The sequence below is a fragment of the Rhinoderma darwinii genome, chromosome 4, assembly GCF_050947455.1.
Source record: "Rhinoderma darwinii isolate aRhiDar2 chromosome 4, aRhiDar2.hap1, whole genome shotgun sequence".
Taxonomy (NCBI): Eukaryota; Metazoa; Chordata; class Amphibia; order Anura; family Rhinodermatidae; genus Rhinoderma; species Rhinoderma darwinii.
In genome coordinates, this window is record NC_134690.1 from 203,804,154 (window position 1) to 203,819,273 (window position 15,120).

At 44.4% G+C, this 15,120-nt stretch overlaps 1 protein-coding gene across 1 annotated transcript in view; it reads right to left on the reverse strand.

Moving 5' to 3' along the window:
• Nucleotides 1-15,120, reverse strand: part of ME1 (malic enzyme 1) — a 341,544-nt gene that overhangs the window by 19,027 nt on the left and 307,397 nt on the right. Inside the window, exons 10-11 of the mRNA XM_075864168.1 lie at nt 6,088-6,193; nt 5,857-5,999 (exon numbers count right to left, since the gene is read on the reverse strand). Coding sequence (XP_075720283.1) covers nt 5,857-5,999; nt 6,088-6,193 — 249 coding nt within the window. The remainder of the gene's footprint in view (nt 1-5,856; nt 6,000-6,087; nt 6,194-15,120) is intronic.

The following is a 15,120-nucleotide window of genomic DNA, read 5'->3' on the forward strand; positions in this document are numbered from 1 at the left end:
CCCTTCTCTCCAGAGATGTCTGCAAACGCCGATGCTGCTGCAGAATCAACTGTAGTCTCTGTCGCCTGGTGCCGATGTGTCCTCGCTCGTCCGACACGATGCAGGACCTGGGGCAGGAAGTGACGTCACAGCGTGATCTCTCGAGAACACCCTGTGTGTCTGTGAAATGCCAGAAGCTGGGTGTTAACGAAGACAAGTGGATGATGCTGATTCGTCAGCATCATACACTTCTATTCACAACGTCCAGCTAGTAAAACAAGTAAAAACGCCCAGATGTACACACACAATATACGCCCACTTGGACATAACTTTAAACACGCCCAGTTGTACTTAAGAAAGGCTCATTTGCATAAATATAAAAATGCTCAGAACTTGGCCAAAAATGCTCGTTTTTGAAAAAAAAAAATGTTACTGTAATCTGCCGATCTGCTGCAATACGAGATAGGGGTTTGAAAATCTGGTGACAGAGCCTCTTTAAGGAGCAAAACCGCACACAGGTGGGAGATTGAGCTGACTGCTGTCAGAGCACCCTGGGCTATAAGAAGGGCTCTGCCCCTCCCTGCAATGCCTGAGCCTTTTTGTCTACCCTAGTCTGTCTAAGCAAATGATCCCCTAGTGTTTCCCAGTTCCCAGTGTTTCCCTTCCTGCCACCTGTAACCTGTATCCCGAGATATCCTGGTCAAGTACCATGTTGAGCTGAAGTCGTGCTGTGCTGTGTACCACGCCTTTCCTGCTACACCACGCCTGGAGCCTGCCTGCTGCCTAGTCCCAGCCGAGCCTCGTACCCAACTTAACAGTAGGCTCAGGCCATGGACCCCGCTGGTCAATCCAAGACCATGATGACGTCACAGGAGATGCAGGCGGATATGCTAGACCTCCGGTCTCAACAAGACCAACTCCTCCAGACCTTGAACATTATAGCACGTCGGCTGGAGGTGCAAGCTGCCGATCCTCCTACTACACCTCCTGGCAGTACTGATCTTCTGACTACACCTCCTGGCAGGGCTGATCCCAGATTTTCTTTGCCACTTCCTGACGGCTATGATGGAAACACAAAGGACCTGCCGTGGATTTTTGAACCAGTGCCAGATCCACTTTAGCCTGTATGCAAGGGCATTTTCGTCTGATGGCGCAAGGGTCGCTTTCATCATCTCTCTCCTCACTGGCAGGGCCCTTGCATGGGCGAATCCTATCTGGGAAAGACAAGGACCAGAGACCCGCCTCCTTGCTGAACCTACGCCAAGGAGACACGTCCGTGGGTGAGTACGCCATCCACTTCCGCACCCTGGCAAGAGAACTGTTGTGGAACAATGAGGCCCTGGTGGCTACATTCTGGCAGTTACTGTCTCCTAAGATTAAGGACGAGCTTGCCGCCCGAGATCTACCGTCTACCATCTACCCTGGATGACCTGGATTGATATAAGGATCCGAGAACGGCTCCAAGAAGCTCGTTGGGAGAAAGGACTCCCTAGTCCAGTCCCTACTTTGCAGCAACCCCTGCTGTCCTCAGATGCCGATCCTCCTAAGGAGTCTGTGAGGATGGACCAGTTTAAGCTATCTACCCAGGAGAGACAATGCAGATGCATCTCGGGACTCTGTGTCCCCAAAAGCCCCATAGTCTAGGGTTGGTGGGAGAGACAACCTTGGGTAAAGAAGGACTTTCGTCTAAATTGTCCATTCCCGTGACCATAGTGTCCGGCGAGAAAACGCATCGGGTATCTGCGTATCTGGACTCTGGATCCGCTGCTAATTTCATTCGTAGAGACCTGGTGGATCGTTTCCAATTGCCCACTACCCCTCTGGAGAGGCCGTTGATGGTTGCATCTGTAAATGGACTACCTCTGCCAGACCCAATTATAGCTGTGACCAAGCTGCTGAGGCTCCAAGTGGGAGCCCTCCACTCCGAGCTCCTCTCGTTCTTTGTCCTTCCCAAAGCCGTCAACCCAGTGCTGCTGGGTCTGCCTTGGCTCTGACTATATGCCCCAGTCCTGGACTGGAATTCTGTAGAGATTCTCCAGTGGGGCCCAAAGTGTCTCAACCGTTGCTTGGTACAGATTCGTTCGGCTCAGCCTCCTCTGCCTCGGTCTGCCTGGTCATTATTTTGCATTTTCAAACTTCTTCAGCAAGAAAGAGGCGGAGACGCTGCCCCCACACCTGGCATATGACTGTCCTATCGACCTAGTTCCTGGTGCTTCCCTTCCCCATGGTAGGGTATATCCTCTCTCCTTACCAGAGACTCTGTCCATCTCCGCCTATGTTAAAGAGAACTTGAAGAGGGGCTTCATACGGAAGTCTTCCTCCCCGGCAGGAGCCGGGTTCTTCTCGTCAAGAAAAAGGATGGTTCTCTGCGTCCTTGCATCGACTACCGAAAAATAGTGAAAAATAGGTATCCGTTGCCATTGATCTCTGAACTGTTTGATCATATACGTGGTGCCAAGAATTTTTCTAAACTAGACCTGCGTGGGGCTTACTATATAATCCGGATTCGCCGGGGTGACGAATGGAAGACTGCATTTAACACCTGTGACGGACACTATGAATATCTAGTAATGCCCTTTGGCCTGTGTAATGCTCCCGCGGTCTTCCAGGAGTTCGTTAATTACATCTTCCGTGACCTCCTCTATGTTTGTATTGTGGTCTATCTTGATGACATCTTGATTTTTTCCTCCAGATCCAATGACTCATCGGAGGCATGTCCGTCAAGTTTTGCTGCGGTTGAGGGAGAATCGCCTGTACTCCAAGTTGTAGAAGTGTGTGTTTGGGAAAGATGCTCTACCCTTCCTGGGCTACATCATCTCGAATCAAGGTCTCAAGATGGATCCTGAAAAGGTAAAGTCCGTCCTGGAATGGCCACGCCTTCAAGGCTTGAGGGCCATACAGCGCTTCTTGGGATTCGCCAATTTCTACAGACAGTTCATTCCAAACTTCTCCTCACTGACATCTCCTATCTCTAACCTCCCTAAGAAAGGCTTGAACGCCAAGGTGTAGAGTCCGCATTTAGTGGCCTGAAGAGTGCCTTCACGTCAACCTGTATCCTCCATCATCCAGATGTTTCTCTACAGTTCTGGACGCCTCCTTTGTCGGTGCTGGTGCACTCCTGTTCCAGAGAGGTTCCAAGGGCAAGTCAATGGTATGTGGCTATTACTCTAAGCTCTTCTCTTCTGCAGAACGCAACTACTCGATTGGGGATCGGGAGTTACTGGCCATCAAATTGGCTCTGGAGGAGTGGAGACATCTATTAGAGGGCACAGTTCTTCCTATCTTGATATTTACGGACCACAAGAACCTCACTTATCTCCAGACGGCCCAATGACTGAATCCTCGTCAGGCCAGGTGGTCGCTGTTCTGTGCCTGGTTCCAGTTTTAGCTCCACTACCCTCCGGCCGACAAGAATGTGAAGGCCCATGCCTTGTCCAGGTCATTCGAGACAGAGGACACTATGGAGTCTCCACAGAGTATCATTAACCCATCCTGCATCATCCCTATCAACCCTCTGCAAGTTAGAGACATTCCCCCGGGGAGGACTTTTGTGCATCTGGCAGACAGAAGAAGAATCCTCCGCTGAGGACACAGTTCCAAATTGGCAGGTCACGCGGGTTCCCAAAGACATAATGGACTCTCTCTCCTCCTGCATGGTGTGCGCAACAAATAAGGTTGCCCACTCCAAATCGGCGGGCCTGCTCCAGCCGGTGCCTGTGCCTGATGCCCCCTGGCAACATATTGCTATGGACTTTGTCACTGACCTGCCTCTCTCTGCTGGTTGCAGTACGGTCTGGGTGGTGGTGAACCTATTCTCCAAAATGGCTCATTTGGTTCCACTGACCAGCCTACCGTCTGCTTCCCGACTGGCCAATCTCTTCGTCCAACACATCTTCCGTCTGCACGGCTTGCCTCTACATATTGTGTCAGATCGGGGGGTTCAGTTCACCTCTAAGTTCTGGAGAGCCCTCTGCGTACTCCTCGGTGTGAAGTTGGACTTTTCCTCTGCCTACCATCCCCAGTCCAATGGTGAAGTCGAGAGAATAGACCAAATTATGGAGATCTACGACACTTTATCTCCAGGCAGCATGATGACTGGGTGCAGCTGCGTCCTTGGGCTGAGTTCTCCTACAACAACCACGCTAGTGAGTCCACCGATAAGACTCCATTCTTCATTGTCTATGGCCAACACCCTCGTATACCTCTTCCTGTTTCCACTACGTCCCAGGTGCCTGCAGCTGATTCTGCATTCAGGGACTTTCTACAGATCTGGCAGCAGACTCGACCTTCTATTCTGCTGGCGGTCGACCGCATGAAGAGAAAGGCAGACACAAGAAGACGAGAGCCTCCCCAGTTCCTTCCAGGTGCTAAGGTCTGTCTGTCCTCTAGGAATATCTGGCTGAGGGTGCCATCGTACAAGTTAGCTCCCAGGTTCCTTGGACCCTTCGAGATTTTGCAAAAAATCAACCCTGTTTCCTAAAAACTTCGGCTGCCTAATACCCTCAAGATCCCCAACTTCTTCAATGTCTCCCTGCTGAAGCCAGTGATCTTCAACCGCTACTCCAAGACTTCCACTCCTGCAGTGGCTCCCAGCGGTTCATCAGGTACTTTTGAGGTTAAGGAGATCCTGAACACTAAAAAAGTAAGAGGAAGAAACTTTTTATTTAGTAGATTGGAAGGGGTTTGGTCCAGAAGAGAGATCCTGGGAGCCAGAAGAGAATCTCAATGCTCCTACCCTCATTAAAAGGTTTCTCTCTCGTTCTGGTCCCAAGAGGAGGGGCGTAAGGGGGGGGGGGGATACTGTAACGTCCATGGTCGCTGACCACAAACTCCTTCCATCCAGTTGACGCCCTTCTCTCCAGTGACCACCAGGGTGCGCTTGCGAGCTCAGTCCAGACTTAAGGAGTCAAAGCGCACACAGGTGGGAGATTGAGCTGATTGCTCCCAGCACACCCTGGGCTATAAGAAGGGCTGTGCCCCTCCCTGCAATGCCTGAGCCTTTTTGTCTACTCTAGTCTGTCTAAGCAAATTCTCTCCTAGTTTTTCCCAGTTCCCAGTGTTTCCCCTTCCTGCCACCTGTAACCTGTATCCCGTGCTACCCTGGTAAAGTACCGTGTTGAGCTGAAGTCGTGCTGTGCTGTGTACCACGGCTGTCCTGCTACACCATGCCTGGAGCCTGCCTGCTGCATTGTCCCTGCCGAGCCTGTCTTGCTACTGTCTGAGCTACCACAGGTACACTATACGAACTATTGACTGTGACCCGTGTCCTGTTGGCCAGCTGCCATACCGTCAAGGTGGGACGGTCCAGTAGGTCCACGTACCCAATGTGATAATACTGATATTGGACATTTTATTATATTTTATTTATGTTATGATACAATTCAATAAAGTTTATTATTTTCTTACTTAATACTTTGATTTATAATACCACACACTAGTCCCCTTCCCACTACTACTTAATATATTTATATTGGTAGTGCACACCTTGTGTGGTACGTCCTATTAAGTTTTTACTTTCTATTTGAGAGGGTATTTTCTACATTGTGCTGAGACCTGAATCAGTCAGGTTAGCGGCACTGACGGGTTCAGTGTCAGCGGGTCCTGTGAGCTGTTGTCGGTCACATCTAAGTTCATAACTTAGATCTGATCTATAACAGGTGGATCCTGCGTGTCAGAGATCAGCTACCAAGTAATTCCACAGTTTACAGCTGATTGCTCAGGGTCTCAGCAGCAGGAAACCCTGTAATCAGCCTATCATCAGGGAACCCCTCAAACAAAAAAGGATTGTCAAAGGGACAGCCATTTCATTGTTCCCTTCCATCAGTTTTCCTAAACACCCCCTTTAATGATATGACACACGTTAATGTATAGTGATACCTCAGTCAGCCTGTAGCTTTGCTCAGCAGTACACTCCGCTTTACTTGTTGGATTACTGAGTGCAAATATTATGGGTCGCTTATTGAACGCTGCCATATCTTTTATAATCTGCTCAGTGAAGGCTCCGCCTATTGCTGCAACGCCTGAAGAAAAAGATCTCTTGTTATAAATAGAAAATGGACGAGGGAAAAATGAAAAAATAATGTATTCATTATACTTATATTTTTCTACCTATCAGAGCAGTTGGTTTGATCTCTTTAACCACATCCACTAAATTCTTCATTTCAGCATGTGGTTGGGCAAAGCGTTCCTTTTCATGTGTCAGCGAAGATCTGCCCTGTAAAAAGATATGCATGTAGAATTAAAGTGAATTATGTACATTGATTATTTTTCTGGATGTAATATTTATATAAATAAATATTACATCAACTTCTAATATTTCTATGTTGGAGTTATTGAGACCTCAAACTTTTCTGTTTCATTCACCCTCCAAAGGAAAAGAATGGGTAATATATGTGACAGCCTTCACCCTTATTCACTTCTATGGCAATTACTATTGCTGCATCAAATGCATTCATATCACACATGCACTAAGTCAAAAGCATAACATTAAGTTCCTGGGTCCCAAGGCAAATTTTGCTACAGAGTCTCCCATCCACCAGGTCTCATTTATATCAGTGGTGTCTTCTTATGTAGCAGAGGGAAAGCATCAGGACACGGGTGCGACTACTACCTCTGCACCCCAAATAGCTATGCCCGTGCATTGAGTCACGCATATAACAGGTCTGTCACACAACTGCCATGCCATAAGTTGTTGTCTAGCCCAGGCCTAAAAGTCCCGCTCCTGCACATATGAGGCTGAAATACCCCATAGTCTACCTACCTGGCACATCATATAATGAGTACAATACATATACATGAAACATTCAATGAAGATACTTGTCTACTGTGCCATTCTAATAACTGGAGTAAACGTATATAGCAAAAAAAAAATAAAAAAAAAAATATATTGCATATGTACAATATTTGTGGTTTATAGATTTGTGTGACACTGAGAAACTGATCAAAATGATGTTCCACAGTTAAATATTGAATTGTGCCATAAATGTTCCAGTAGATGGTGCTATGGCCTGACAATAAATTGCGGCTTTGCTTCCAATCTATACATTATGAATGACGTTATATAGTATTTGCTATTTTAGGCAAAACTCAGCATATTTATTTATCTTTTTGGAATTTCACCAGAGGTCACTACTGGTCAGAGGCACATAAATCATATGTTCAGATACCATTATATGTTTTCTAAGACTCTAATACTAATAAAAGTGACTGATTATGTGGCAAGTATACAGTAAATGCCCGAGACACATGCAGGAAAGTATTTAGATAGGAAAATACACACACAACAGACACGCATGCACATATACAGCCACTTGCCAAATACTTAGAGAAGGCCTAAACAACAGACAATGCTAAAATGATAAAACGATGTGAGTTTGGGATATCACCTTAAAGGGGTTATCTAGGACTTTTTAAAACATTTCCTAGGGCAGCAAATGCTATCAAATAAAAAAATTATTAGGTACCCTCCTACTATAGTGCCTTGGCCCTGTTCCCCGCCCCACAGATCCCGTAAGCAGCTGCAGCGCTCCACTGAGCCCAGTTCTCTGCTGCAGCGACAGTGATAGGTAAACGGTAGGTGACTGCTGCAGAGGCTTCAGGGATCGGAGCGGTGGGGGATCACAGCCGCTGCGCTGGAGTGGGGGATAGGGAACATTTCAGGGATGAGTACCTGATAGTTTATTATTTCATAGTATTCTCTGCTCTAGTAAATATTTTTAAAACTCCATGCAAACCCCTTTGGAATTCAAAATCATCCATATATTAGAAAATTTACAAAAGGAGCGACAGACAATTATGTTTCTTTTACTTTATAATGCCATTTTTCTATTTTAGTATGGCAGACATTTTGGGCAACAGGAAGTGCAGTCTATTTTGGTCTTCACTTTTGAATTAGCTGGTGCAAATGGTCAAAAAAGGAGTCAGAATTCTAATTGCTCTTGTTATGGCTGTGTAACCCTCCTAATAGACTTTAATATTAAGTTTTGGCTATGCCCGAAGTTCTATGTATAAATTTGAAGCAATTTTCGACATATATACTGAACATGGAGCCCAAACATAATGGGAACACAGCCAAAGCATTTCTGTCTGGAAAAGTCTATTATTGAAGACTAAGTTTGCTGTGTGAATTATATCTCATCCTAGTCGTGATGACAGCTCTTTTGGTCCCATGCTCCTACTTGTTGCCATAAGGGCTGTTGTGTGGATGAAAAACCACCATCAACATCACTGTCCATAATGTTATTTACGATATGAACATTGATAAGATCATGATTTTAAATCACAGAATTTCCACTATGACAACACCAATAAGCTACCTACATTTTTAAGACCTGATTTCCCTGGAATTTTTTTTCATTTCTGAAGTATTCACCAGACTTGTTCTCCTATTGTCCTTTCAGAAGTTCTTTATTGAGGATTTACATACTTTTTAAGCTTTGATCACTATCATGGCTAGCTAGTAATGTCGTCCCATCCTAGATGTTAAAACCGAAAACTGGTCAGTAGTCAACCTACTGTTTAAAGAGATGACTACTCCACCCACATGTCATGGCTCACTGTATTGAGTAGGCAAGTGGACCTTTACATACTAACATTTGTATTCATATCAGACTCTAATACAGGCAGCTCATTGTATTTGAATAAAGTCCAGCTTTTAAATACCCAATGCCAAGTACAAAGCTAAATAGATCATAAAGTTATCATTGTTGGCACAGCAGAATTCTAAATTGTGCCGGCCAATGGAAAACTGAATGGATTCTCCACATGAGTAGTGGGTGGGTGGCAGTAATGGATTACTGGCAATATCCAGCACTTATTGCCTTCAGGAACTAATTATGAAGTTTCCAGAATTCAACCGTTATAAGATATAGTGATCTAAGCACTAAATATGGAACAAGTAAAATACTCTACTACTAGGGACGGGGATATCATACAGTTTGTCATAAAGTATATGAGAATCTCATGAGTCCTAATAAGCACAGAAATAAAAATAAAAATCCAGTAAATTGTGTAATAGTACCTAAAACTCAACAGGCTGGTTAATAGTATGGAACTGTGGAAAGCATGAGAGGTTCACACAAGAAGGAGGCATTTAGTATTTCAAGTGCTCCTCCTGGTTTACATAAATATTACAAGGACTAATTTGCTATCTACTTCATTAACATTTCAAGTCCTGCTTTATAGTTGTAATCTGCTGCTTATCCTGCTACACCCCTCCTGCAAGCTGTGTAAATCTTTAAAGAGCATCAGCCTTGCCTCCTTTCCGGTTTTCATATACAGTACTGGAATCCTTACGGCATAAAAGCTGTTGAACTGAACGAGCGCCTATAGCAAGGTATGGAGTATGAATACAATGGTGGCAGAAAAGGCAATTTGAGAATACTAACACTGTGTGTAGTCAATAGGCTGTGGAAGGAATAGTTATCTCTGCAAGACAGAGAAGGTTAATGATGTATGTGTACATGGTTTATACACTCCTCAACATTGAAATTGCAACACCAAGAAGGACAAGCCGTAAGGTTATGCAAATCAAGGAAGTAGCAGGTGTCGCTAAGATCCGCAAATGATTAAATTTTCAAGCACCTATCTCCAATCTGGTATGTGGGAGGGCATAAAAGCCAGATTGAAAGCAAAATTTTTTAGCCACATGAAACCTCAAAAATCGGATCAGGTGGTGTGGGATGATTGTACGATGCCTCCTGTTCATCAACGTGCCAGTTATAGCCACTTGTCGCAAACTGAGGACAAAATCCTTAAATTGAGGGTCCTTGGTTTATCACTCCGACAGATCGCTATCCGCCTAGGCCGAGATGTCAGCACTGTTCAACGTTGCGTGTCCCGGAGGTTGGGAGAACAACAATGTACGGGAATGATAGAATGAGGCGCACAGAGGTGAACCTCTGCATGGACAGATCGTCTGATTGGAAGAATGGTGCGTAGTGATCCATTCTGTACTGCAAGTGAAGGGCAGCAACCAGTGTCGCCACAAACCATCAGAAGGCATTTGCACAACATTTGACTACAAGCCAGATATCCAGCTACAGGTGTTCCATTGTCCACACGTCACTGCTCTCAAAGGCTGTCATGGTGCATAGCCAATGGAGGCTGGAATGGAGGTCTATCCTCTTCAGTGATGAGTCCCGCTTTTGTCTTGGTTGCAATGATAGCCGGAGATTGGTCTGGTAACGCCATGAAGAAGCCTTCACAAGGGAACGTGACACCGGTCCTACTACCGGGATTATGGTGGGATAATGTACAGTAGCCAGACCCCTCTAGTCTTCATTTCAGGTACACTAACAGCTCGGCGTTACATTGATTTTGTCGTGGAACCAGTGGTACGGCCATTTCTCCAAAGTCTCCCAGAAGCCGTTTTTCAACAGGACAAAGCCAGGCCACATGTTGCTTGTGCTACTGTGAGCAGCCTGCGTGACCTAAACATGCTACCATGGCCTGCAGCATCTCCGGACTTGTCTGCCATCGATCACATCTCGAACGTCATTGGTCGGCAATTGCAAAGGGAGCTGCCAGCAGCCAATCTTAATGATTTGCATGCCGGAATGCATTCAGCGTGGCATAACATTCCTCAGACAACCATAGAATGCCAAGGCGTGTATTTGTGCTCATGACGCTCATACTCGATACTGAATAAATCAAGATGTTTGGAATATTTTGTGTCCATTTTTATATAATTTGCATATCACTAAGATGTCTATCGATCCTGTGATTTTCACAATTTCAAAACTTTTCCTTCTTGGTTTTGCAATTTCAATGTTGAGGAATGTATGATAGAAGAAGTACACTTAAAAAAAATAGCTCAGAAATAGCTTTTACTTATTACGCAATAGTACAATATAGGTATTCTTAAAACAGAATGTATCAATACCTTTTTAGTTTGGATTATATCCTGGCTTTTGTTGTTCTACGGGTACTCTTACACAGCCCGACGTGGGCCATGTAAACAAGCGCCGATCAATGAGACAAGGCACTATGTATGGGGACGAGCGCTCATTACTACGATGGCTTGTCCCCATACAATTGTATCATGTCGGCAGCACGTCTCCCTGTTTACAGTGAAAGATGTGCTGCCGACAACGACAATATTTTGGCTACATAAACTATACAATCAGCCAATGAGCGAGTGTTATAATAATAGGCATGTAGCGCTTAAAAAGGTAGTAGTACAGAAAAAGGCCATACTTACAAATGCTCACTCCTTCATCAGCGTTTCTGACCTGGCTGTGTCCATTTGTAAGTATGGCCTTTTTCTGTGTTTTCGTATATGTCCCCTTGTTTTTATCGGTTCTGTTTCTAAAAGGTAGTAGTAGGAAGCGTTGCTATGCAACATGTTGGTGACATCATTTTCTGCCTCCCTCTTTTTTTTACGGATCCATATATATGAATCAAATACGGACCGTATTTACAGACAGTATTTACAGATAGAGCAAAATACCGTCGTGTGCATGGGGCCTAAGTGTTTAATTTTCCGGCAGCATGAAGAATTACACAGTGTCCGTTCAAATCAATGGGTTGTCTGTGTAATGCAATCTTCCCGAGGGAGAGACTTTTTTGTAACCGCAATCCATGGGCGAAAGATCAGGACCACCCTCTTTTAACTATTAATTTCCTAATAGGGTATATGTTTCTAAACTGGACAACACCTTTAAGCATTGCATGGCCCCCACTCAAATCAAGGGATATCCACTGACTTTAATGAACACAAGCACGCCTTAGAGAACCATGTGGCTCTTGGTTTTAACCTATAAAATCCCATTTAAAAGGCCCCCACACACCCTCTATATATGGGCTGTAAAGACAAACAAGTTATTGAACAGAACTTTGCAGTTATTCACTCTCTTACTATGCTAATGTTCCTTTCTCGATATAATTCTTGAAATAGCCTGTAATACAGCTTTCCTTGTATATATTATGTTCCAGCTGCGCTACCACACTACTCCTGAATTACAGCCTCTCTCTTGGGAAATGGGTGTGGTAATCATAGACCTACACTTAAAATGTCACTGTCATATGGAAAAGATAGGCTGCTAGACTAAGCATGTCTTTATCTTTCTAGTGTTGGAAGAAAGAATATTCTTTTAGAAAATGGTTTGAATGAGCAGTTGAAATTACAATGTTTGTAAATAAACTATTAAATTGTAAAGAACTGATTATATTACCAAAGAAAGAAATGGAACCATATTGTGTATAATTCAGTTGTATAAGGATGAGTTTACTAGTCTGCTAGCAAGAGATACTAGTAAGAGATGTTAAGTGTTAACTGGATATTGTACATTGACATTGTGTGGAAGTGTGGTCAATTATTTTAATATACCTGGGATCAGTGTGCATATCATTTTTGCTGTATAGCCTAGATCATCTCATATTAGGAATTGGGCTGTGTAGTTTGATTCCTTCCCCTCACTGCTGTATTGTTTTGTCCACAACCTAGATCAGTAGTGGGACTGTGTAGTCTAGATCTTCCAAATTACTGCTGTGTAGTCTTGACTACACCCTATATTGGGAGAAGGGCGATGTAGTCAGGACCTGCCACCTCAATGCTGTGTAGTCTTGACCATGCCCTATATTAGGAGCTTGGCTGTGCAATATGGACCAGCCCCTTCACTGATGTGGAATCTTGTCCATGCTCTATATTAGGAGTCAGGCTGTTTAGTCTGGATATGCCCCCTCACTGCTGTATAATCTTGACCATGCTCTATATTAGGAGTTGGGTTGTGCAGTCTTGACCCAAGCCCTCACTTATGTATTGTTTTGTCCCCGTCCTATATCAATAGTTGAATTGTGTAGTCTTGACCATGCTCTATATTGTGAGTAAGGTTTTGTATTCTGGACCAGCCCTCTCATTACTTCGTAGTCTTGACCATGCCTTATATTGGAAGTAAGGCTGTGTACCTTGGACCAGCCTTCTCACTTCTGTGTAATCTTGACCATGTCCTATATTGGGCATAAGGCTGTGTTTTCTGGACCAGCCCTCTCACTACTGTATAGTCTTGACTATGTCCTATTGTGGGTGTAAGGCTGTGTAGTTTGGAGCAGCCCTCTCACTACTGTGTAGTCTTGACCATGTCCTATTATGGGTGTAAGGCTGTGTAGTCTGGACCAGCCCTCTCACTTCTGTGTAGTCTTGACCATTTCCTATATAAGGAGTTGGGTTGTGTAGTCTGGACGAGCCCTCTCATTACTGTGTAGTCTTAAAGGACGAGTGTCGCAAAAAAAAATTTTTTTTATATAAATTTGCATTTAGTGTTTTATTAAAAAATGTTTTATTTATTTGTGTGTTTGTGTTTTACTTTTTTTTATTTTTTTACTTTTTCTTGTCTATGGGGGCTGCCGTTTTTTTTCCATCTCTGTATGTGTCGATTAACGACACATACAGACATGGAATATGGCACATGCAGCCCCATAGTGAATGCGAACGGGGCCCGTTCCATCCACTATGCTGTACGCCGTCTGTGTGGGAACGGCGCATGCGCCGCTCCCACACAGTCCAAATTGAAGGTCTTCGGCCGAGCGACGTCCGGCGCCATTTTCTTGTGGACCGGAAGCCGCGGCCGGACAGTAAGATTACTACTTCCAGTCGCGGCTTACGGACTTGTGCACTTGGAGCGGAGGGAGCAGACAGAGCGGACGGACCGGAGGGAGCGGCGGCGGCAGGAGCAGGTAAGTTAGGTCTGTGTATGTACGTGTTTTAGTGTGTGATTACTACTGTATGTAAACCTACTACACTGTGTGTTAGCTCAAAAAATGGCGACACACAGTGTAGGAGGTTTGACCGTTCAATCCCCTCCTTTCTCCTGGCACTAGCCAGGATAAAGGATGGGGGATTCTGTGAGCTCACTAGAGCGAGTGTGTATTCTCAAATTTTGCAGCATAAAGCAATGTGGTTGCTTTACCACATGCCAATGCTGCAATTTTGGGAATTGCTCCATCTAGTGACCAGCACTGGGAAATGGTATAAATTAGAATCTAATTTATAATATTTCCTGACTCGTGAAAAAATTAAAAAAATTAGAACAATGTTTAATCACTTATACACTAACTGTTTAACTAAAAAAAAATATATATATTTTCTAGCGACACATTACCTTTAACCATGCCCTACATTGGGAGTTAGGCTGTGTAGTCTGGACCAGCCCTCTCATTACTTTGTAGTTTTGACAATTTTATATATTAGGAGTTGCGTTGTGCAGTCTGGACCAGCCATTTCACTACTGTTTAGTCCTTGACCATGCCCTGTATTGGAATTAAGGCTGTATAGTCTGGACCAGCCCCCTTACTACTATGTGGACTTGACCATGTCCTATATTGGGAGTAAGGCTGTGTAGTCTGGACCAGCCCTCTCACTACTGTGTAGTCTTGCCCATTTCCTATATTGGGAGTAAGGCTGTGAAGTCTGGACCAGCCCGCTCACTATTGTGAAGCCTTGACCATGTCCTATATTGGGTGTAAGGCTATGTTGTCTGGACCAGCCTTCTTACTGCTGTGTAGTCTGGACCATGTCCTATATTAGGTGTAAGGCTATGTAGTCTGGACCAGCCTTCTTACTGCTGTGTAGTCTTGACCATGTCCTATTATGGGTGTAAGGCTGTGTAGTCTGGGCCAGCCCTCTCACTTCTGTGAAGTCTTAACCATTTCCTATATTAGGAGTTGGGTTGTTTAGTCTGGACCAGCCCTCACTACTGTGTGGTCTTGACCATTTCCTATATTAGTAGCAGGCTTGTTTAGTCTGGACCAGCCCTCTCACTACTGTGTAGTCTTGAACATGCTTATTGGAAATAAGGCTGTGTAGTCTGGACCAGCCCTTTCACTACTGTATGGTCTTCACCATGCCCTATATTGGGATAGATATCTTACTAAGCATTCAGTGATGCCTGAAAACTAATGTCTAGGAAAGATAAATTTAAATCAGCACATGCTTTATTAGCAGAATTGAAACCCAGATCTTATTTGAGAACTACGGAACATACATGAGAGCTTTCTAAAGAACTTGTGATGCAAGAGCAGACAAAACAATTTCTGAGGTTTTCAAAAGCCAACAAAACACAATATGCCACAAGCTTACACGTGAAGTGGCATATATAGGTGGTGTATTTTCAGAGTTACATTGAAGTGGGACTAGAGGAAACC